General features: G+C 40.5%; 1 protein-coding gene across 1 annotated transcript in view; it reads right to left on the bottom strand.

Annotated features, from left to right (window-relative positions):
• Positions 1-441: 441 nt before the first annotated feature.
• Positions 442-22,932, bottom strand: part of LOC132080226 (ensconsin-like) — a 42,663-nt gene continuing 20,172 nt past the window's right edge. Inside the window, exons 7-20 of the mRNA XM_059483248.1 lie at positions 20,114-20,218; positions 18,303-18,401; positions 17,831-17,929; positions 16,640-16,762; positions 14,622-14,767; positions 14,098-14,228; positions 13,251-13,495; positions 8,836-8,971; positions 7,559-7,739; positions 6,349-6,453; positions 6,062-6,115; positions 5,192-5,285; positions 4,594-4,792; positions 442-3,472 (exon numbers count right to left, since the gene is read on the bottom strand). Coding sequence (XP_059339231.1) covers positions 3,163-3,472; positions 4,594-4,792; positions 5,192-5,285; positions 6,062-6,115; positions 6,349-6,453; positions 7,559-7,739; positions 8,836-8,971; positions 13,251-13,495; positions 14,098-14,228; positions 14,622-14,767; positions 16,640-16,762; positions 17,831-17,929; positions 18,303-18,401; positions 20,114-20,218 — 2,027 coding nt within the window. The 3' untranslated portion in view covers positions 442-3,162. The remainder of the gene's footprint in view (positions 3,473-4,593; positions 4,793-5,191; positions 5,286-6,061; positions 6,116-6,348; positions 6,454-7,558; positions 7,740-8,835; positions 8,972-13,250; positions 13,496-14,097; positions 14,229-14,621; positions 14,768-16,639; positions 16,763-17,830; positions 17,930-18,302; positions 18,402-20,113; positions 20,219-22,932) is intronic.

Genomic DNA, 22,932 nt, shown 5'->3' with positions numbered 1-22,932 from the left:
CAGATCCACCACGCTTCAGCAACCTGAATGCTGGTTTAAGGAAGTTTTTTTCCACAGTAGTGAAATACTTTATCAACTGGATCTGCTCCAGCCATTCCCTTTCAACAATTGATAAAGAACCCTTGCAAGAAAACGAAAAGGCAGTGCTGCTCCACTGCTGGACTCACCCTCACAACACAGAGATGCTGCTGCTGCAGGGGAAAGGCAAAGGCTGGCAGGGAAAAGCAGGTTAAAGAATCCCTCAGTTCAGAACACACCACGAGCACGGACAAACACAGCAAGAGCTGAGGGTGTTAGTGCAAATCCCCTCCCAACCACACAGGCTGCTAGTGTGGGAATCTGGAGCAGTTAGAGCAGCACCAGAGTGCACCCCAAGGCAGGTCAGCATGGCAAGGGGTGGAGAGGCCTAGTAAGGTCACATTTAACATTACAGAAATAAAGCATTGTTCAACTGCAAAGTTTATTTAACTGTGCACACGTATTTACACAGGGCTGGATCAGGCCAGCCAACAAATCTCAGCACAGAAAAATATCGGCATCTTTGTTAGAATGATTGTCTCTGCCAGAACAAACAGCTATCATACAAAAATACAGTTCTCCTTTCACCTAAGGCACTGCTCTAAAGTCTAAAACAGTTCTACAGGATCTCTGAACAGCAAGAGGGAGAAGGCTGAGGGCTCCTGTTGCAGCTGAGGAGTCGAGGGAAGCACAGCTGTGGTTCCAGCACTCCCACTGCACACACAGCTGCTGCTGGGCTGCACCACTGCCACTGAGGGAACAGCCAGTGGCTTGGAGCAGGTTTTGAGACAGCTACTTTTAAAATAATGACCTATCCAGTCTATCTGTTACAGGAGACAACAAGGCTGCATTATTACTTTTAGTAGCAATTTTCAGAAGATGCTTCGTTAAACTCTTCATGCTGAAAAAAGCAGGCAAATTCAGGTTAAATAGATTATTTAATGCAGGCTTTAGGGGAAGGGAAATATATATGCAGTTTGCAGCCACTGTTATAGAGCTGGAACTGGAACACTTGGAATAACATGAACAAAACATGACTTCAATGGTCTAATACTGTTATGTACACAATAAAATAATACTTCCATAAGTGTAGATAAATAAGTAATTCAAAAGGAAAACATTTTTTAAAAGCCTAACACCTTAAACTGCACCAACAGACAAATCCAGGGACTCAACATTTTTGTAATGTATTAGAGCACATGCTGAAAAATGTTTTGATGTTTGCCAATAGATTAAAACATATTAGTGATGGTACAACACTTGCATTTTGAAACTGCCAGTATTTTCACATTAGATAATAAGGGATTTTTCTTCTCCATTCAAAATTGAAGATACTCAATTTTGCATTTTTAAATAGCACATGAACCAACAAGCAACAACATATTTCTAGACATTAAAAAGGGAGTTCAGCTTTAACATACACTGAGTGAGTCTTTTATTTCATCATTTTAGAAATATGCAAAGTCTGCAGCTAAGTGAGGAGCCTCCAGTGGCATGTTCTACATGATACTGATATGAAAATAATAATAAAAAAAAAGACTCAATCAGGTTACTGTAAAGTCTGTAAAGGGGAAACAAAGAATACTTGAACTTGGAAACTTTATCTAACAATTAGCTAAACGAACAAAAAAAGAACATTAGCACAACAGTTTCCCTGAAATGTTTCAAGGTGCAAATTAGAAGTTTGTCATCCCTCCCCTGTTGTTTTTTGCAAACTTGAAGATGGATAAAGGTAAACAAGCAGCTTTTCAAAACAAGGCCTTCGGTACTTGAGAAAACACTGGATTACTGAAGTGCAATCAGATTATTTCCAGGTCTCTAGTGTTCACAGTTCTGTCCAAAGAGCAAAGAAAAGAAAACATTTAACCATCATAACTGTGTGTATGCCACATGCATCCATCATCACTGTCAGTCTACATCCAGGAGTGAGCACAGAACCACGTGGTCACTTACAGTCCAAAACCAGCACAGTAGCTTTTCTTTCTTTTTACAGGAACATTAGTTCTCAAAGTTATGTACAGAATTCTTAAACTGTATTACATTTAAAAATTTTCAAGTTCAAAATTAAAAGGCCACACTTCCTTCACTAAAAAGTTAATGAGTCTGCTCACAAGACAAAGTGAACAGCAGAACCACAATAATTTTTTCTATTCCCATGGCCCTGTCTGGTGTGGCCTCAAGGGAAGCCCCCATCAGGGGGTGCCCATGGAACTCAAATTCACAAGACGCAGAGTGACAGAGGAGACTCAGGAAACAGCTCAGTCTAGGAAAGTGCTACACTTTAATCAAAGAAAGTGCTACACATCACTGGAAGGAAATGTGGATAGCAAGGCTTGTTTTTCCACTAGCATTCACTTCAACTGATCACACAGTCATTTATCCCATGGAAAGAGATCTCCTGTGAAAACAGTTCTTTGGGGTTTGGCTCCAACACCAGAGAAGTCCAGTCTTACATAAACTGGCCTCCTGAAGCTTCTCTGACACACTATGCACTGTGCTGCATCAGGGCTTGGCTTCTCAAGCACATGAGGCTTGAGATGCAGCCCTGCCTCTTTCAGAAAATTCAGAATATTTTGTGTACAGCTTTACTACTCCTAACACAATGTAACACAACCATCTGTGGAACTTCAGGTTTGTGTTACTTGTCTCAGTGAAGTGAAAGACCGTTCTACAGTAAGTAGAAAGGACAGCTAATACACTGCTAAGAGACTGAAGAGACCTTGTAAGATCACATAGGTCAGCATCAAAACCAGAACATGCCTAGGAGTGAAGAGATCTGGTGTGTAGAGTTACATCAGACACCTTTTAAACTATTTTGTATCTTCAAAAGTAACATGTGCCATTTAACATGTCTTAGAAAAACCTTAATTACAACACATGAGCTTCAATGCTGTTTGGAACTTCACAAGGGCTCAGCTGTGTCTTTGGAAGAGCCTTAAGGTTGGGCCTTATCAAGCCCCTAAAAAGGCATCAGTTGGTGATTCCTTTTGATAGAATTCAAGTTAGAAGCACTAAAGAAAGAGCCTTCCCTCCAGTCTACACACTGGAAAAAGTGCCTTGAAAATATGAAGCTGTAGTTAAGGCAAGGAGAGCAAAATGCAAGAAGGTGAATTGCCTAGCCAGGGGAAGGGACAGACAGGGAAGTCAGCTTGGATTACCTGATGAAGCATCTATAGGTTTGGTCAATGAATTCACTGCACCATCTTCCTCAAAAGCCAATTTGGGACTAGAAGGTAGTGTAGCAGCATCATTCAAGTTTTGATTACAGTTACCAGCAGAGATGCTGTCCGAGCTCAGTTTGGTTGACTTGGAATGTACTCCAACATCAATGAACTCCTCAAAAGTCCAGGAACCAGATTTCCCATTAAGATTCTGAATAAGTCCAATTGTATGATCAGCTTCATGAACACCCAACTTCCCCGAGTCATCAATAACCACTTCTTTTGCAGGATGACTACAAAAAACAGAGAATGGAAAAATAAAAAGCTTGTACTACAGTTTCCACATGTTTAACCTTTACATTGATTCCAGGACAGATAATTAACAGTCTGCATACTCTGCAAAGCACTGAATATCCCACAGGGCATTCCCAGACAAGCTTCAGCTGCCACACAGGATCTCCCCTCCAAGAGCCAATGGCAAAGAACAACTCTGCAATATATACTCATTTTTTACTACACTAACAGCCCTCAGGTAAGGTTTCTGCCTTTAGAAATTTGATATAAGAAAGCAACAAGTTTAAAGCTTTGATTATTAAGTCTTGATTTTTGTAGGGTGCATTTTCGTTTTTTCTCCAGCTTAGATTTTTTGAACCCAAAACTAAGTCTCAGAAGACCAGCAATATTTAAAAGCTAAACCCAAATTATGGATCAAACAGATTCAAAAGCTAAACCCAAATTATGGATCAATTTTCACTCATTCTTAGGACAATCATGGAAATGTCTTTATATTCCATCACTGGAGGAATGACATTAATTTATCATCACTTTAAAAAAGTGTTCACAATGTCATTTCTAAATCATTAGCATTTAGATGAGCAAATGGAACAAGCATCAGAGGACAAATTTTCCAGTAGTAGATGAAAAAGCTTTATGTTAAAAAAAATTAAACAGTAAAAAACCTAAATTCCTCACTAAGGGAGGCTTCTGCATTGTATCAGGTGTTTCAGCACAATTGAAATTGTTCTAGAGCTTTGTGCAGGTTATTCTTCCTTTTCAGTGTTATCCTCCTCCCTCTTGTTTAATGTTTTGTTAATAAGAACTGCAAGGCATTTAAATGGAAAAGGCTTCAAGGCAATATCAGTTTTTATAACCAACATTGCCATGCTGCTGGCTGTGTGTCTCACTCCTCAGCAAAGGCAGCACTGTTAACGTGGTGCCATCTAAACAAACAATGATGCTGAGCTACCTGCTCTGTGTGAGGCTCTGAGCTGGCAGCACACACCTCAGGGCTGGAGAAAGGCTCACAGACCCCACAGAGCCAGCAAGGTGCTGCAGACAGCTCTGCATTTATTTAAGCACAAACAAGAGCTCTCTTGTGTGAGAGCTCAGTGCTCCCACAGTACAGCAGACTCACCCGGAATCCTTTAGCTCACAAACAGACAGAGACCCCTTGGGACTTTTCAAGTCACTTCCATTCATGAACACTTCACTGGCCTTCAGCTCTGACTCATCTTGTGCCTCACATTCTGCAGAGATCATGCTTTGTGCAGTCTCTAAACAATTCTCTGTCTCCCCCTTGATGTCCTGGAGCAAGTCAACACCATTTAGCTTTTCTGAATGTGTGAGGAGGGGGGGAGGAGAGAAAACAAAGGAAAAAAGAATGTGAGTAGCAGAATTGCTATTCTAAATGAATAAAATACAAGTGCCAAATAACGCTTCCTAGTCAAACCCCGAGGCACTTGGCTTCAATAGATTCATTTGTCTATAGACAAGCTGCCTATATCAACATGAAATTTGTTTTTCATCTTCAAAAATCCACTTATAAAATGAAAGCATGCTGCCTGAATTTCACTCTCAAATAATTTTGAGCAATTCTCTGCTCAAGAAAGGAGTTCCCCTGGCACCTCTGGGACTGGTGTCTCAGGTCATCCCAGTGCTGTTAGGACTGCAACAGAGCTTAAAGATCACTGAAATTCACTGCCTCCCAGGCCTGACTCCCCCAGCTTCCTTACCTGGCTGATCAGTCTTCTCAAGACCCAACTCCTCCTCCTCTTCAATATCCTCTCCCTCCATCACTTCCGAGACAGACTTCCCTTCATTCTGCAACTGAATTGCCACAGTGTTACTTGGAACAACTCCCTGTCCTCCACAGTTTCACAAATTCAGTCACAGCTCCCACCCAAGACCATTCTGTGCCCAGAAGTGAAGCCACATGAATTCAAAGGCTCACAGACAATCAGGTCACCCAGCAACACGAGCTCTGCAGAGCCAGAGCCTGTGGGACCCACTTCCACCTCCCACCTATTATTTCTGAGATCCTTTTCCCCTCTTTTCTCCAAGGTGTGTGCTAAATTTTTATTCATTTTCAGCTATTGGAAGACTTGAATAATTGAATGTTCAAAGAGGAACAACTGTTCCTCAATATATACAATTTCCCACAAAACTTAGGTCACTGCATTAACAGAAATAATACATCCAGTTTTCTATAGCAATAGCAATCCAAAGAGAATTGCTCTAAACAATTCTTTTGCTTTAATCAAATAGATGATGCCAGAACTCTATGTTTTCTGGCAGAATGCACACAGTTAAAAAAAAATTACTAACCAGTGTTGTGTTAAAACAGTGTTTAAAAACCAGTCTGGAAGTGATAACATCAGATAACATCCTGTCTATAGGCCTGGAACAAAAATGTAACAAAGACTCTTCATAATAGCCAGCAAAGCAGAAGATGTGTGCAGTGGCAAGGTACTGGAAATTATTCTGGTGCATCAGAACTCTGCACTTCCTGTGGAAGCCATTTTGTGTAAGGATAACAGAGGAAGACATATGACACAAGGCAAAAAGCCCTTTTCTGTCATTATACAGATCAAACAGAAAAGTACCTTGGACTCGTTTTGATCTGATTTCCGTGTTCTTTTCATTATTTCTTCAATTCTCTGTTAAAACATGGAGAACATTTTATGTGACATACAGAACTTTATATTTCAGCATTCTGGTTCAAATTCATCAATCATTATACATTTTCATATTTCACGAGTATACTATTTTCATCACTGTTTTTAAATTTCACAAACCAGAGCTGGCAGCCTTTAAAAAAACACGCTTCTATTTAATTGTATCTGAGACCATTTGCCCGTTCATTTTAGGCTGAGAATTCAAAACAGGCTACCTTTTTCCTTTCAAGCCTTTCCTGCATATTTTGCTGCATAATCCTCTCCCTTTCCAGTCGCTGTCTTTCAGCCTCTTCTTGAGCTTTTGCTTCAGCTTCTTCTCTCTGAAAATAAAACAAAAAGAAGAGAGCACCCAGTGCATAACTTATTCCAACAGTAAAAAGCAAAGGAGTTACAGAATCTGGTTCAACACAGACAGGAACATCAGGCAATCACTATTCAATATCACCACACATTACAACTAAATGTCAATTACCTAGTTACTGACATGAAATATATATTACTATGACATTAAAAAACTGAAACCAACTATATTGAGGTAATGCAAATGTTCTGAATGTTGCTGAGATACTGAACATTGTTGTTCAGACTATGATTTGGAATGAATATTTAGTTAACAAGGACAATCTATAAAGTAACAAGACAGCAATTAAATTCTAAATGTGTCAGAGTTAACTTAAAAATCTTGGCAGTCAGGTATTGCTACCAAGACACTTGGTACTGAACATCTACTCCGTCTACACTGGAAAATCTTTTCCAGTATAACTGGAAAGAAGATAGAAACATAGTTAACACTCTGAGTAACTGTTGTTAACAAACATTTAAAGAAATATCCAGACACATGGCAAAGCCATTCACAGCTCTCTGAACACAAATAATTTCAATGAAAAACTGCTTTAGTTTTCAGAATTAATCTAACTAAGGAAAGCCTGTTTTCTGCAGAACTGCTCCCTTCAGTTCAAAGGATGCCTTTGTAAAGATACTTGCTGTGGAAGACTATTCAGCAACAGGAAAGGCAGATTTGAAAACACTACCAGTCTTTCTTTGAGAGGAATCAGAATAAACCAGATTACATTCCAGACAGACCATCTCCTTGTAACTCATAACAGTCTGCTGGTTAAGTGGGCTCAGTACAAATATTTTACATATGCAAAACAGCATCCCTGATGACTAAAAAAATATTCCAAAATAGCTGCTTCTGCCCACACTTGAATTTACTAAATGCTAGGGAAAAAAAATAAAAATCAGAGACCAGGGCAAGGAAAAGACCTACAGACAGTCCCAAATCCATCTCAGACAGGATGAACTCAGCCTCACATCATGCCTGACAGAGAACTGTCAAAACCATTCTGGGAAAGAAAAATCAAAGACAAGCCTCTTGAAACCACAGCAGCAGCTTCTTCCAGGAACCCAGCTGGAGGCACAGACCTGCTGTTGAAGCTCTGCAAGTTTTTCCTGCTCCTCCTGCTCCCGGCGGAGCCTCTCCTCCTCAGCCTGTCTCTGCTGCTCTTCCTGGGTCTGCCTCCTTTCCTCCTCCTGCTTCCGCCGCTCCTCCTCCCGCCGCGCCTTCTCCTCAGCTGCTCTCCTGGCCACTTCTTCTTCTCTGATTCTACAATTTCCAAGGTACAGATTACTGGGTATTTATTGCTTTAAAAGTGTGCATGCACGAGAGACAGAGTAGGAAAGCAAGAAAGTTCTAGGCAGTTCAGAAATAACTGGATAAAGACACTTTCTGGTGTGGATTTACAAATGCCACCATCCAGACTTGTCAAAGCGAAAACTGGAATAACTTGGAAGAAATTATCTGTGAATAAATGCTCTTTGCTGATTAAGTCAAGGCAGGTTGTTCCAATAATGGAATGTTTGATTAAGAACTGGATTAAACAATGACCATTTAATAAAAACCATCTGCAACCACGGCATGAATGAAGCTTACAATCACCGTCAAACATAAATGTAGTGGGATTTCCTAAAAGACTCATTCTTCTATAGCCTGAATTCAGAGATTCTCTGGAAGGGGTACACTGCCAGCTCTTGCAGACATACAGAGCAGATCTGATGACATATTTCTAGAGCAGATTATATGCAAGTTTCATAGCTTCATATCCACAACTGGGAAACTGAAAAAATCTGACATTCCACTCTGTTTATAGAAGCATACAGGTGACGCCTGATCTGGAATAAAGTTAGTCAGCACTAACTTAGCCATTTATTTTAACAACTTCTATGCAGTGAACCAAATGCACACTGATTTAACACTTTGAATTACTTGCCTGCAACATTTCTGATCCATATTTCACATCACTAAAGTGAGATTTAATGTACCATCAAACCACTGCCTAAGCTGATGAAATGGAAGTTTAATACATAGAGTTTTACTCTTTCAAACCAAATACAAATAAACCAAACACAAGTGATGCACAAAGCACATTCTAGTTGTGAAACAAAAGCCCCACTGGTGTCTGGAAGGAAAAAGCAGCAGTGATTTCACAGGGACTGTGCATTACATGTGTACTGAGATGTAAACTGATGTTACACACAGTAAGTAACCTGTCCCAGGTTGTTGCCAGTGCCTCTCAGCTTCAGGAACTGTATGAACATATGCAGGAACTTAAATTAAAACTTAGAAAACATATACAGCTGGATTGTCCTTTCCAACCACACCCCACCACTGAAAGCATCCCTTTCTTCCCCTCATTTGTTACCTTTCCTCTTCTTGTCTCTGAATTCTTTCTTGGTCTTCACGCTCTCTTTGCTCCCGTGCCAGACGTCGCTTCTCTGTCAGGATTTTAGCAGCTTCTTCAGCTGTGGTGGTCCCTGCTACTGTTTTGCTACCTGATTCTGCAAAGGTTAAAAGAATCTGCTCTTAGAAAGTTCCAGGAACTTAAAATGATGAAAGACGTTATCTCTGTGAGATGAGATCTTATGGCCAACTGATTCAGTATCTTTTCCCTCAGTGCTCATCACAGTGATTGCATCCTTATCTGTAACAGGCCTGCAAGAGCCAAAGGGGAGCCCTGGAGATGCAGAGCCACAATATCTGACATTGAAATAGTAACAGCTCATTTCAACACTGATCCAGCCATATTCCAGATGATACACTTAAAGATACTCTCCAATTATCACAGCATTTAAAAACATGTTTCTGACAAGACACCCTCATTTCTGTAATGCTTGAACACTGATAAGAAAACTGGAAAAAATCTGCTGTAGGAAATACCTTTCACTTCCTTCTAATAAAACTGGACACACAAGACCCTAAAGAAGAAATTATCATTCTTTTATTTTTTCCTTTTTCATAACATTAACATTCATGCTTTTATATTTACTGAGTATCTTAGAGTGCAAATGATCATCATTTCATCTGGCCCTGAAGGCACATACTAATGACTTCAGTAATATCACATTTCTATACATCAGCAACAAATCAATTTCCAATTTACATGGAGATCAAAACAGCTTCAACCACCAGGTGAGCAGATCTTTGCAGGTTGTGCTGTTTATGCTTCCTCATGACCTGCCTGGTGTTCAGGTGTGTGAACATCAGAGGCACTATTACTAATTAACATCAGGAAAAAAGTCAAAACAGAACCATCATGCCATCCAGCTGCTCTCAATATGTATACTGAAAGAACTCTGATTTCTATTAGGTATTCCCTAGAAATATTTCAGTTTGAATGAGATTTAAAAGCTCATCATCTGAATATTCAGAGAATCAGCTCTTGATGTCAGCAAAGCAGCAGCATCATAATGTTGGTGAGGACCTGCCTTTCTCCTGAACCCTTCACAAATCAGCACATTATGTTTGCTTAACATTTATAAAGCCTTGAAATCAAGGTAATTTTAATGAACTATGACATCAGGGTTTGACCACTTGTTTTACTTCTGACCTGAAGACAAATCATTCAAAACACAATGTCATTATTAGGAACTTTAATACCTGAAAAGCTGCTTAGGCCCCATGGACACATAATCACAACCTGCAGCTGCAGGGTATAATTACACACAGCAAACTCTCAGCAGCTGAATCATGGCTGTCTTTTCTGCATAAAAATTGTTCTTGCAGTCCTAGGAAAAGCATTTCAACACTGATGTAGTGCAGGCATAGACAGTGCTCTAACATTTAGATTTACCCAAAGCTGAGAAAACACCACGTCCCCAGACAACACATTGCTTCTCATGTGGAAAAAAAGTTGCAGTCTTGTTGGTACTAACAAAAATCAGCCATGAGTGTTCCAAATTTGAACTTGGTCAAAAGGGGTCCTCCTCCTCCTGAGCAAGAAAGACCATTTTGCATTTACAAAACCATTAGCATATCTGCTTATTCAAGACAGGCAGATGCTTTTCTTCCAATATTCTGTAACTTACTAGATTTCATTTACTGTTGCCAGTGTACAGCCATGAAGAAGTCAAAATGTCTCTCTTCCTCTGCCACATGAGTGTACTTTCTGTTCAGACTACTCACTTTTCACAGCAGAAGCCATTTTTTGTTGCACATTTGCCATCTCTCCCAGTTATATCAAATCTGGTTGACACCTAATGTCATGTTTAACCTATTTCCCCTCCTCAAAACTGAACAACCTAATGCTCAGCAAGAAGACTAAAGGTTTTACACTTAAGTTCTAGGATTACAGCATGACAGCTTAATTATGATATCTGGATTTGACAGAAGAAAATTAGTCACAACAGAACACTGCAGATATGGAAAGAACAGGGGGAAAAAAAAGAAGAAGGGATTGGGGACCTTCCCATTGCATTCTCACTTCTGCAGTTTTATTGATGATTTCCATATGGGTACTTCAATACTGTTTCCATCTCCATGTACCCCTGTACAGGCTGTTTCCATAGGGCAGGACATGAGATTGCCCAACATGATTGCTAACATGCCATAAGAAAATTCTGACAGTTTTTTACACTCAGCTTCCTTTTCCGTGTACTCCTAGTCATTCTTTTCACCAAAGGACTTCCCTCTTTGTAAGGGAAGGGGAAAGAGAGAAAGAGGCAAGAGAAACAATCTCTGAACACTGGCAAAATCTAGTACTAGCTGGATGGAGGGAAGATTCCAACAGATTTTAAGGCAAATAATTAATTCACAACTAATCTAGGAATCATATTTCAAAGCCTTCAATACCCAGATACAAAATGTGAGGCTCCATGATAGTTTATTACCTATCATCATGCATAAGGTGAGAGCTCATGAAGGAGCACTTCTTATGCTTTAAGTTGAACAAGCCTTTTAATTCTCAGAGAAGCTGCGAGAGGCTGCTGCCAGAAATGACAACTGCTCCAGTCACTGCAAAATAAAAAGTGTTTTACTGTGGAACAGTATATTGCAGGAGGAAGACACAAAAAACAAGACAAAAACTTGATTGCTGTTGACAACAGGCAAACAAGTTCAGTTTGAAGAAGAGATGGGATGAAGATACAATTGCACAAAGCTGAAAGTAGGCTAAACCTACAAGACCTAGAGACTGATTTGCCACATGCCATTCACTGGTGTGCTCTGACTTCAGAAGCTGTCTGGGACAGGGAATTGCACCAACCCATGGGTGAACTGCTGACACAGACATGTAAAATGAAAATTGCCTTGAAAACTGAAAGTAACTTCTTAAGAAAAAATATTTTTGCCTCACATAGCAATATTGCAGTGTACCAAAATGTTCCAAGAGAGAAATGAAATAATCTCTTATTTTGAAGAACATGCTCACTATTTCCTTTTGTTCTATGTGTCAAACAAAGAAGAAGAGCTTTGCCCAGCCCCAGTAGGAATCACTACAAAGATTACTATTTTGAGATTAGAAATAAACTAAAAGGAAAACAGATAAACTGGGTTAATACAGTTTCAGAAGTCAGTGAAGAGAGGAGACAGATCAGGCATCCAAGGAACAAGGACACAGCTTCTTGTTCCAGAACAATGGGAAGATACAGGACTAGGACACATTGTTATGGAGGCTTCAACCAACTGATGACATTGATCAGAAGTGATAATGCTCTGGGGCACACAAGACATTTATCCACAGTATGGCAGCACACTGAGGGATGGATGTTCTCACTGCAAAGACAAAGGACATGACAGCAAAAACGGATGTGGAACTTTGTACAAACATCCACCTCTGACAGCCAGGCTTCCTTCCACAGGAACACATGCCTAGAGAGCTCTACCATGAGTTCTTCAGGTGAATGACACTTCATATCCAACAGAAGCCATATCACAAGGAGCCTCAGAAGTGGCAGAGAGTAGGAGCAGCCCAGGGAAGCACACAGGAACATGCAGTAACGTGCAGCAAGCACACGTTCCCACTTACCTGCTGTGTGAGGGACTCACCCCCAGCACTGCACACTGGCACTAACTTACACTCTAAAGATCCCTCCTTTTCCTGTCAAGGGTCCCCTAAGTCCTTCTGCAAAGTGTATTGCCTGCCAGACCTCATCAGCAGGCTCTCCTGGATTCTGCTGGAGATGGCAGCTGGCATTTTCCCCAGGGACAGAAGCCAGGCTCAGGGCACAATGGAAAGCACTAGAACACTAATTACTTATGTGGTACATGACTTTCCTGAATCTACCAGGATAATTTCTTAGTGTGACTTGTGAACTGATCACCCTTCCCAAGGCAGCAATGATTGCACACTCACTGGAACTTAGGCCAAGGCAGCCTTCAAGCACTGAGAAAACTCTCTCTCATCCTGTGGTGAACAGGAGCTGATTTTGTCCTCCAAGAAGGTCTCTACAGGAGCACTTTAAGAACCATCAGCTGAACTGAAAGACCTCTGTGTAGTTTAACTACTGACTTTACAAACCTAAGCTAGTAAATCCCTCAGCTAGAGCAGCTGAAGCCCAAAAGGCAAAGAGGATTTCTGCTTTTCTTAAAATTACAGTACAAGTAGTGATATTAACAGCTCCTGACTTAAATCCTTGAGTCAAATAAACCAACTGCTGCATTAAAATTCACATCCCAAAGTCATATAATGAAAAACTCATGTTTTATACAAAGAACAATGAACAGCTTCTGCCTTAAAGCATCCTACCCTCCAGGGCCCTGCCTCACCAGCCAGTTGTTTCCCCACTCTGAGCACACCCTGGAGAGGCCTGGAGCAGGAGTCAGACACTGAGGAACACCCACCTTCTTTGGTCTTTGTGCTAGCTGCTCCTGTATCCCTCTCCAAGGCTGGGGAAGCACCTTGCTCTTGTCCTATTCCTTCTGTGCTCTTATCCTTTGGTTTGCTCTCTGCTTCAGTTTTCTTTTTGGTAATGTTTATAACAGTTGGTGTGAGAGATGGACGCTGGATGGGTGCTGGTTTAGAGACTGGAGTAGGAGATGGTGGCCTTTGTTTAGACACACCAGGTGAAGGTGGGCGAGTCTTCTGCCTGTTGAAATAAAGAGTATTTTTCAGAGCTGCCTGCTGAAATAAAGAGTATTTTTCAGAGCTAACAATGAAAACCTCAACCACACACCTCAGAAGAGCAGTCTCCTTTGTTTAGTTTATATTACGTACCTCACATTTAAAAATAAATCCACCCACAAATTACTGGTGCCTTCCTTATAAAACTCAAACCAGGATTCCAAGACACCTTGGGCACCCAGCCTTACTACCTGAGGCTAACATCAGAAAAGGATTCCTGGCCCAGATCTCCATTTACTTCACATCTAGGATGAACCTTCAAGAAACTTCCTATGCAAATACTTTCTTCAAAAGCTTGCAGACTTTTGTTGGTTTTAGTGCACAGACTGCAGAGAAGATTAGGGTGTGTTTTCTGCACAACAAAGGTTGAAGTAAAAGCCTCATCCCTACTTTGGGAAAGGGAAATCGGACCCAAAATGAAGACTTTTCTGTACAAACAAGGCACAGCATAGGTCATCCAAACTAACAGCTCAGCTGTCTTGAGACAGGAAGAAGCCTTCATTTTGTGCTGAATACAAGGTGTTTACACACACCTGGTTGCAGGAAGGGTTTAACCTGGGCACATACCTGACTGCAGAAGGGGACGGAGGGCGCTTCACCAAATTAGCAGGAGAGGGGGATCTTCTACGGGCAGACATGGATGGAGAGGGAGGGCGCCTCAAGCCAGAACCTGGGGATGGTTTTTCTGTCTCTGATTTCTAGAAGATAGACAAACCCAAAATACTGCTGACTCTAGAATACACTGCAGACAGAGGAGCTGCTATTTCAACAAACAAGCAAGTGGTCAACAAGACACACTTTGAATTTCCTTTATTTTCCAAAACACAGACCTGGTCCGTGTTTTAACTTTTACATAAATTAAACCTTGGGAACCATAAGCAGCAAACAACATGCATTCAAGATACAAGAGAGATCAAGTACCATAAAATTCCAATTTGATTTTAATCCTCTGTATTTTTTAGGCAAATGCTATTGTACATTTCATTAATGCTTACTGAAAGCAGCAGCAAAGAGGGAAACAGGATCCCATCCTGAGCTGTTCCAACCCCCCGGTTTAACAGAAACTTAATTCCTGTGGGTTTTCAACAAACCTGGATTGAATCAGGTGAGCTTGCATCAGATGAAGACACAGAGGACTTCAACCTGTCGATGCTGCGGCTGCGCACCGGCACTTTGGGAGCTGGGACTGGGGAACTGATGGAACTGGCTGAAGCTGAACGAGGACAGAGGTGAGATTCTATAAAAGTTAGGAATTTGACAAGACAAAACAAGAACCAAGTGCACAGCATAAGAACAGGAGAGAAGGAAGAGGGAGAAAAAGAGAAAGAGAGATTGTGTGTGTTAGAAACCATACAGGGAAACACCGCAGGCAGTGCACAGTGCAACGGGTCACAGACAGACACCACCACACAATTAGTACTTGGGAAGCAACAGCACCAAGAATAAACACTCTGAAAGCAGCAGTCTGGAGTAGATAAAAATAAAATGCTTTTCCAAAAATGGACCAAATTTGCAGTACACCAGCATTACTTTCATTTTAATCAAGTTGCATTTGATCACAAATGCTTCAGTTTTAATAGCTTAGCATCTTTCCTGACAATTTTTTCATGAGAGGTTCAGACTTTAAGCATGTTTCCTCTACACTCCAGGAGGAAATCTCCCTTTTTTTCAAAGGTGGTGTAAAAGAAATCTATGTAGAGAAAAAGGTCAACTATTTAACTATGATACCTTTCCTACCTGAAGTGTCAATCTTCTCACATATACGATATTGGAAGAAATTTCCAATTTCTTATTATTTTTTTACTAACATGATCACAGACAGATAAGCAAATATAGATGCAAAAATATTCTAAAGCTAGATATTGGATCCTTCGATAATTCAAGTAAATTGCGACAAATGCAGCACTTACTTTTGTAACTATGGAAAATACATTTTATTTTTGTATTTACAGCATTTGTAAATGGAGACCTGCATTCTATTTGTGCACAGGTTGTGTTAAAGCACAGGTACTTTTCTACTGAAATGAAAAAAATACCTCTAAATAAACTTATAAAAATGTATTTTAATTCAGCAATAGGGAGTGTCATGTGCTAACAGTAACAGAAAAAAAGATGGCATTTCCCCACATGACATGAACTGAAGTATTCATGGTAAAATAAAAGCAGCACATACAACAGGTGTGTAAAAATATGACTACAAACCAAAAAATAAATACTGATTATTAGACAAGGGGAACTGTGTGGAAATGTCACCATTACTGATAAGGATCAAGTGAAATGGTGTAAGATAAAAAAATAAGATGTGATTTCATACTAAAGAAGAAACAAGCAAAACTGGGAACACAAGTTGGAAGGTAAAAGAAGAGAAAGGACTCCACATTGGTTCCAGAGAAGCATTTACTGAGGCATTATTAATTAGCCAGTAACAATTCCAGGACATGTGGGATGCAGCTAGGGGGGCTAATTCCTGCAAATTCCTGCTGTAGTAAACTGAGCCCTGCTGTGGATGTATCAGGTCAATCTGGACCAACACAAAACTGCTTGAGTTAGCCAGGGTTTCTCTCTTCTATTATACCTTGACTTCTCCTATCAGCTGAACAAAATCAGCTCAGGGTTCCCTGGACTTATCTCCAGGTACTCCCACTGTCATGTTCCTGCAAGTGTTTCTTCCTCTAAAGAAATTTAAGTTTTGCACTTTGAAATTACAGGTTTGCTTGTTTTGATTCTTTTTCCCTTTCGTAACCTAGTACTGCTCTAACCAGAATGTCTCAGACTGAGTTGAGGTACAAATGCAGATCTCTGTCAGTTAAAAAAACCACACACAAAATCCCCAGAATCAACACCAGCATCTGGTTCTCTGCAGAACAAGTAAACCAGCACTGGAGTTTAAAAGCCAATATTATTATATGGTTTTGTAAAGTAAACATGCAACACAGCATATGAATTGGGTATTAATGACCACAGAAAATACTGGGTAAGTAAAATTACACACAACCATGTTTAACTGTGTGATTCAGACAGAAGTGTAGCACAGTTAGCAGCTACCATCTAAGTTCTTGCTTGAAGAGCAACTGTGTAAGACGTTGAGGCTTTGGTGCCCTGCTGTTACCTGAGGGGTCCTGTCCATCAGCCAAGGTAGCAGCACTTTTACTCCTAGCTAGGGAGGCCTGTGTGGGGGCCAGGAGGCGGCTGATTATGCCACTGTCCAGGGGACTGAGCTGGGAGCGGCGAGCTGGATGACAGGAACAAACCAAAAAGGATCCAACATGAAATCATATCATGGAAAACACAAGCAGTACAAAGCAAAGGAAGACTGAGCATTGTTGCAAATTATAACAGTTTTGGAAGAACAATACTGAAGTCATGGAGGGGGAATTCCAGAGGAAAAGCACAGAAGGGTTAAACACTGCAATCCCTTATGTTGCACTTCTTGCCTTGCTTAGTACAAGTCATTTTAATGTGCAGAGATTGGCACACGTACAACAGAGGTGAATGCTGAATCCAGTCAAAGTATGAGACATTTTTGACTGAGTTCTTCAGGGCTACATTCTCTAGATTGCAGCAAAGGCTGTTTTGACATAATAAACAGAAGGCTTGCAAGTCAAAGCCAGCAGTTATGGTCAAGCATTGCCTGCACACACAGATTCACACGGACAGCACCCAACATTCTCTCATACAGGAAAGATTCTGAAGCAGAAATAATTTCAACTGTTGGCAACAGCTGCTAAAAAGGAAAGTTTCAGAATTGTTAACTCAGAGGGAAAAACATGTTAGAAAAGGTGCTATTCCTCAGGTTTAGGAGTAGTTCCCAGGAAGGTTATTTGTAACCTAGTGGGGAATACACAGATCAAAAGAGACTGAAGCGAGGACAGGTTTCTTCCTTCTGCATGCACATGGTTTACTCCAGCAGCAGGAACAGAGAAGTTGCTTTTAAACTGAATAGTGAAACAGAACTTAATAAACAAAGGTAAGATTTAACTAAGAAGTGAACAGATCAGTGACATTTTTACAATTTCTGTACTTCAATCTACAAGCTCTCAAACAGATTGCTTTCTTAAACAGACACATGTTGCTATCTGCTTGCAGTGCCATTTAATAAAGACAAAGGCCTTCTCAGAGGATTTTTTTTCTGTCCAGAAAAAAAAAATTAACTTAACTTTTACCGTTTTATCTTTAACACTGAGTAACTAAAAAGCCATTAAAAAATCCTAGAAATTTAAGAACCTAGGAAACTAGTGAAATCAAGCCTATCCAAACTTTAAAAGCTTAAAAAAAAGATTCAGTTTTATGAAACAACCACCTGGTTTTTCTTCCTTTTTCACTTTTTCTAGCTCTGGAGAGGATTGGGGTTTACTACTCATTCTACTCAAAGATGTGCTCCTCTTCTTTTCTGTTCCTCCTAGAGACCAAGCGTAAGGAAGATTATTTTTAACAAGATATGATTTTCTTAATTGCCATCCCATGCTTTGCTTTCACTAATCAGCTAAAATCATCAATGCATCATTATGAAGCACTATTTTCTCATTAGTTAAATGGTTTGGCTACCATTTGTCTACTTTCCCCCAACCCTTCCATTTTTCAAAGGAATAAGGCTGGTTTAGAGACAGTTACCCAATATCTAGCACTGCAATGTGCATAATGATATTTATGCCACAGTGCACAGACTGCATAAATGCCTGAGTGAAAATATTTATAAAGGACCTGGTTTAAAGTCATCTTTGAATATCCCATTTACTGCCTCCCAATTCTCAAAACAAACTGGTTTCTAGCACCTTTCTGTTCCACCTGCGAACCTTTGGGTGCTGACTGCTGGGAATGTGGAGAGACTTTGTTACTCAGTCTGTTTAATGAGGCACTTCTCTTTGTGGTACCTGGAAGTGAAAGTGCATGGATTAATTATGCTGAAAAGCCCAGAGGTCCCCTCCAACACCTGCCCCATTGCCCTAAGAGAGAGAGAGGAATGATTAAATTGCTTTATAATATTGAATTCTTCAGAAGCAGAAAAACTGGATCAGGGAAGAACCACTTTATAGAAAGCATTATTTATTTTATCTCTGCATGTTTCTGATCACAGCAGCAGGATGTCAGCTACAACAGATTCTTGTTTGACCTACTGAGGCCATCCTTGTACACCTTTAAAATACATGAGAATTTTAAAAGACAATTGCTCACATTCTCTATGGGTATGAGTGAGCCTAGAATTAACACAGAACACAGTGGTAAGTGGAGATACTTCACTGATCCAGGACAAGCATCATTTTCTCATTTCCACATTCTGCTCCTTCACCCTCCCAGGCACACATGCACAACAGAAGCAATCTGGTTCATTCTGTGGCTTTATTTAATGTCCTGTGAATTTACCATTTTTTATCAAACAGACAGTTCTCTCTGAGTGTCAGACTGAGAGCACAGGATCACTCTAAGTCACCCTCTACATCCTGACCACACGGATCACTTGGAGTCTTATCCAAATTTGTTGTATTTTAGGACACCTGAGAATATTTTCACCAAAGTGACTAAGTATTCACAAAGGATTTCAGGGTATGACAACAGATTGAAAGCAATCCCAATTAGCTGATAATTAGTCACTTCCTTTGTAAGAGGTTTAATTTGTACTTTACAACTCTGCTTCTGACTCATATCCAGAGCTGAACCCTGCAGACACATAATATATAAATATAATTTAAAATCACAAGCAGCCTCCAGTGACTCAGAGCCCCTGCCAGTATAAATATAGTCACTGATTTCCCCACCAGGCACAGAGGGGATGAGCACAAATTTTTCTGTTGCATCACCTTCCAACACGAACCAGCAAAATCACCTTTAGCTGTGTCTGTGTCAGGGATTCTTTTAGCTCAGTTTGCTTGATCAGAGGCTGCAGATTGGCAGAACACTGCAGCACAGACCTAGCTGAATCTGCTTTTGTATTAAACAGCTTTTAGCTTATTCATCATTTTAGACAAACAAAAAAGCAAAAGCAAAATCCTCCATATCTGTGATACAGGCAGGTTCATATGAAACTCTGGGAAGAATCCAAGTAAGAAAAGCTCATGCTAAAACAAGTCAAAATATGTGCTCCTACAAATAGTTTTTATTTATCTTAACAAGTATATTAGGACAATTCCTTGCCAAAATTGATTTTTTTCCATCCCATTGGCAATCAAATGACTGAAGCTGTCTAACAGAACAAGGCAAACTTTATTTTTGTACTGTTTCTATTTTGCTGAAATTTTAGGGTGTGAATTAAGCATGCAAATCCATAGAGATGATGGGAAATTATCTGTGAATCATTCAGCAAAATTTGACTTTAGAAACAGAATTACAGAAATAAAAAATAAAAAAACCAGCAGTTTTTACCATTTTTACCATTGCTCTTCTTCTCTAACAGAGATCACACCAACTGGGTCAAAGCCCTGACCAGTCAGGCTGGATTAACAAATTGCATGAAATGCATCTGAGATCAAAATACGAAGTGAGTCACACAGCAGGGGAGGAGGGAGGAGTTCCCATTCCACCTCCTGTGTGCTCCCCAGGCACAGCTGAGCAGTGCCCTGCTCCCAGCACCCCACACATCCCCACTCACCTCGATCTGAGGCATTTAACTGAGCTGCAGATGACGAGGACAGGCCTTTGCTCACGGCAGCCTCTGCCTGTTTGAGGTTGGCTGTGGAGGGCGAGCGTTTGCTGGCTGTGGAGAGAAGTGAAAACTTCAGAACCTGCCCTCAATCTGAGCCTTCCACACCTTGCTGAGAGCTCACTCTCCAAGTATTACATCCTGAAAGCTATTTCTGCTTTTGTTTGATGACAAATACAAAATTTTGTTTTCCTTTGAACAGGCTTGATACCATTAGCACCAGCTGAGACAGGCACAGAAAAGGCAGAGTTTAGGGGAGTCATGCCAGGATTTATGCATATGTGTGCAAAAAAGGGATTTTTAAACCCCGTGCCCCTAACATGTAAAGACAAAAGCTACTGAGATTGTCTGCTGTTATCAGACTGGCAAGACACAGAAAATAACAACAAAATCTGGAAAATTTCTTTCTTCATTCCTGCCACATAGGTATGTCAAAACAGTTTTTTAATCACTAGTTAATACATCCAAACCAAAACAAATTATTTTGGAGGAATAAAACCAAGTCGTGAGGAAAGGCAAGAAAGCATTCCTGATTGCTGTATTTTAGAAACTGCCAATTTTTCTCTAAAAGCTACTCTTCAGTTAATGTTTCCTATCAAATCTGAAATTTTTCAGAAAAAAATTGCCACATGAGGCATAAATATTTTTTTTGTATGTGTATACAGATATATATACATGGATAAAAATCGCATCTCGTGTGGCAGGACTGAAAGTTTCTTACAAGGCAGATAAATAGATACCTGCTTTTTAATTTCAAATAATGTGCTTTCAGGATGAACACTACTCCAGAGTGTGAAAGCCTTGGAAAAGCATATACCTGTTGCTATAGAAACTCAGTAAGCAGAAAACATTAATGTACACAGAGTGGTGCAGACCAGCACAACAAACACACAAAATTCTACACATCTAATACAAGTAACCAATTTTACTGACACACTGCACAGCAAAGATGATTAATCTGAACTCATTAGTGCATAAATACCAAAGGACACAGCAGCACTACTCACCACAGAGGCAATATCTTTTCCCTTTGCCAGCTTGCTACAACAGCCCCTTACAGCCAGAGCCAGGACATGAGGATTCCTATGGACAGCCCTATGGGAAGCTCTTGGGACAGTGGAAAAGAGCACAGTCCCCATGGGATAACAGGGAGATCTACCAAATCCAGTTTAGAAATAAAGATCTGAGCTTAGTGCATGCTTCCCCAACATATTAAAAAGAAGAAGAAAAAAAGGGAGCATTTTATGAATGGAGTCTGAGAACTGGGATAACTAAACAGCCTTAAGAGGTTTTATATATGAAAATGAGGAAGCTCATAATTCACGTATTCAGTACGTTTGAAGGGGAAGGCTACCCTCTAGTGTCTGCTCTTTAAAGGAAATCCTGGCTCCTGACTGAACTCAGCTGAGTCCAAGGCCTCCAAACATCACAGAGACACTTCACACAGATTTCTCTTGGTTCAATTTAGCACTTCAGCACTTGTATGAAATCTGAGATTTGGTCTATCACCTACTGGGACCCAGCTACAGAGGTCAATGCTTTTTCAATCAATACATTTGCATGATCAGATGGCCTCAACTTCTTCCCTACCTCATTCGCAGAACAAATTCTGAGACTTTAAAGTTCCTTTCTCTAGAAAAAAAAAGCTTTAGAAGACAGGCAGGATATTCCTGCCTCCATCAAGGGATTTGAAATGCAAGAAGCACACAGCCCACGTGACACCAACTTCTCTATTTTTCTAATGGAAGGGGGAAAGCAAACTGCAGCAGCAGAGCTGAAGAAAGCACATGTCTGCCATGCAGCAGGACTTGGAACTGGGCAAGGAGCTGGGAAACATGGGATCTTAGGAAAATCAGAGGAGGAGCTTTCAGTCCTCACAGGATTTCACTGAGAGAGGGTGCTGCAGCACTGCCTGAGGCTGGGTAACATTAGGCTACATGAAATAAGATCAGCTGTGTCTCACTTCCTCCCAAATTTCTACTAGGACAAGGAAGCTCTTTATTTAGCAAGGAGAGGCTCTGGCAGCCCCATTTCTATTCTAATTGCATGTCTCCAGTCCTGATGCACCTGAACCTCTTGTTCTGCTCAGCAGGCACCACTAAAACACCCCTTTAGCAGGGCTGTCATCAAGGATGCTTTATTGCACAGCCTGGCCATTTCTCCTGGCAGACCCACACCCTGCCTGCTTCATCTCAGCACTGACAGCAATGCCATTAATGTAACACTTGACTCTGGGGCTTTCATCCCTTTTTACATTTCTCCATCAGCAGGATCCCTGCTGTGGTCTCATGAATCACACTCAGCATCCCACAGAAGTGCTGATGGCTGGGGAAATGTTCCATTACATGGGCTTCACTTTCCAGAGAACACCATCACCCAAAACCTCTGCTCTGCCACTCAATGTTCCTCAATATTACTGTTGACACACCCTGTTCATGGAAGACATATCTGATTCTGCATTTTTTTTTGCACAGCACTACAACAGATAAGAATGCCTTTTGTCCTAAAATATTTAAAGAATATTTGAAATCAGTTCCCCAAATGGTTCTCATTTCAAGAAATGGGGATTTAATCCCAAATCTGCCACAGAATTTGACAGTGGAAATATAATATTGCATTGAAATTTGCTCCAGACATGCAGTTAGAGAAGATGCAGTATTCAGCCACAATGATGTAATGGACTAGAGCTCACATGGTGTCATTTTTCAGAGTAAAAAGAAAAGGTAATTGTTGACCTTCCAGAAAATACACAAATATAAAGCAAAATG

The sequence above is a fragment of the Ammospiza nelsoni genome, chromosome 15 (assembly GCF_027579445.1).
Source record: "Ammospiza nelsoni isolate bAmmNel1 chromosome 15, bAmmNel1.pri, whole genome shotgun sequence".
NCBI lineage: Eukaryota > Metazoa > Chordata > Aves > Passeriformes > Passerellidae > Ammospiza > Ammospiza nelsoni.
The sequence above is the reverse complement of the archived record's forward strand: the minus strand, read 5'-3'. Positions and strand labels throughout refer to the sequence as shown.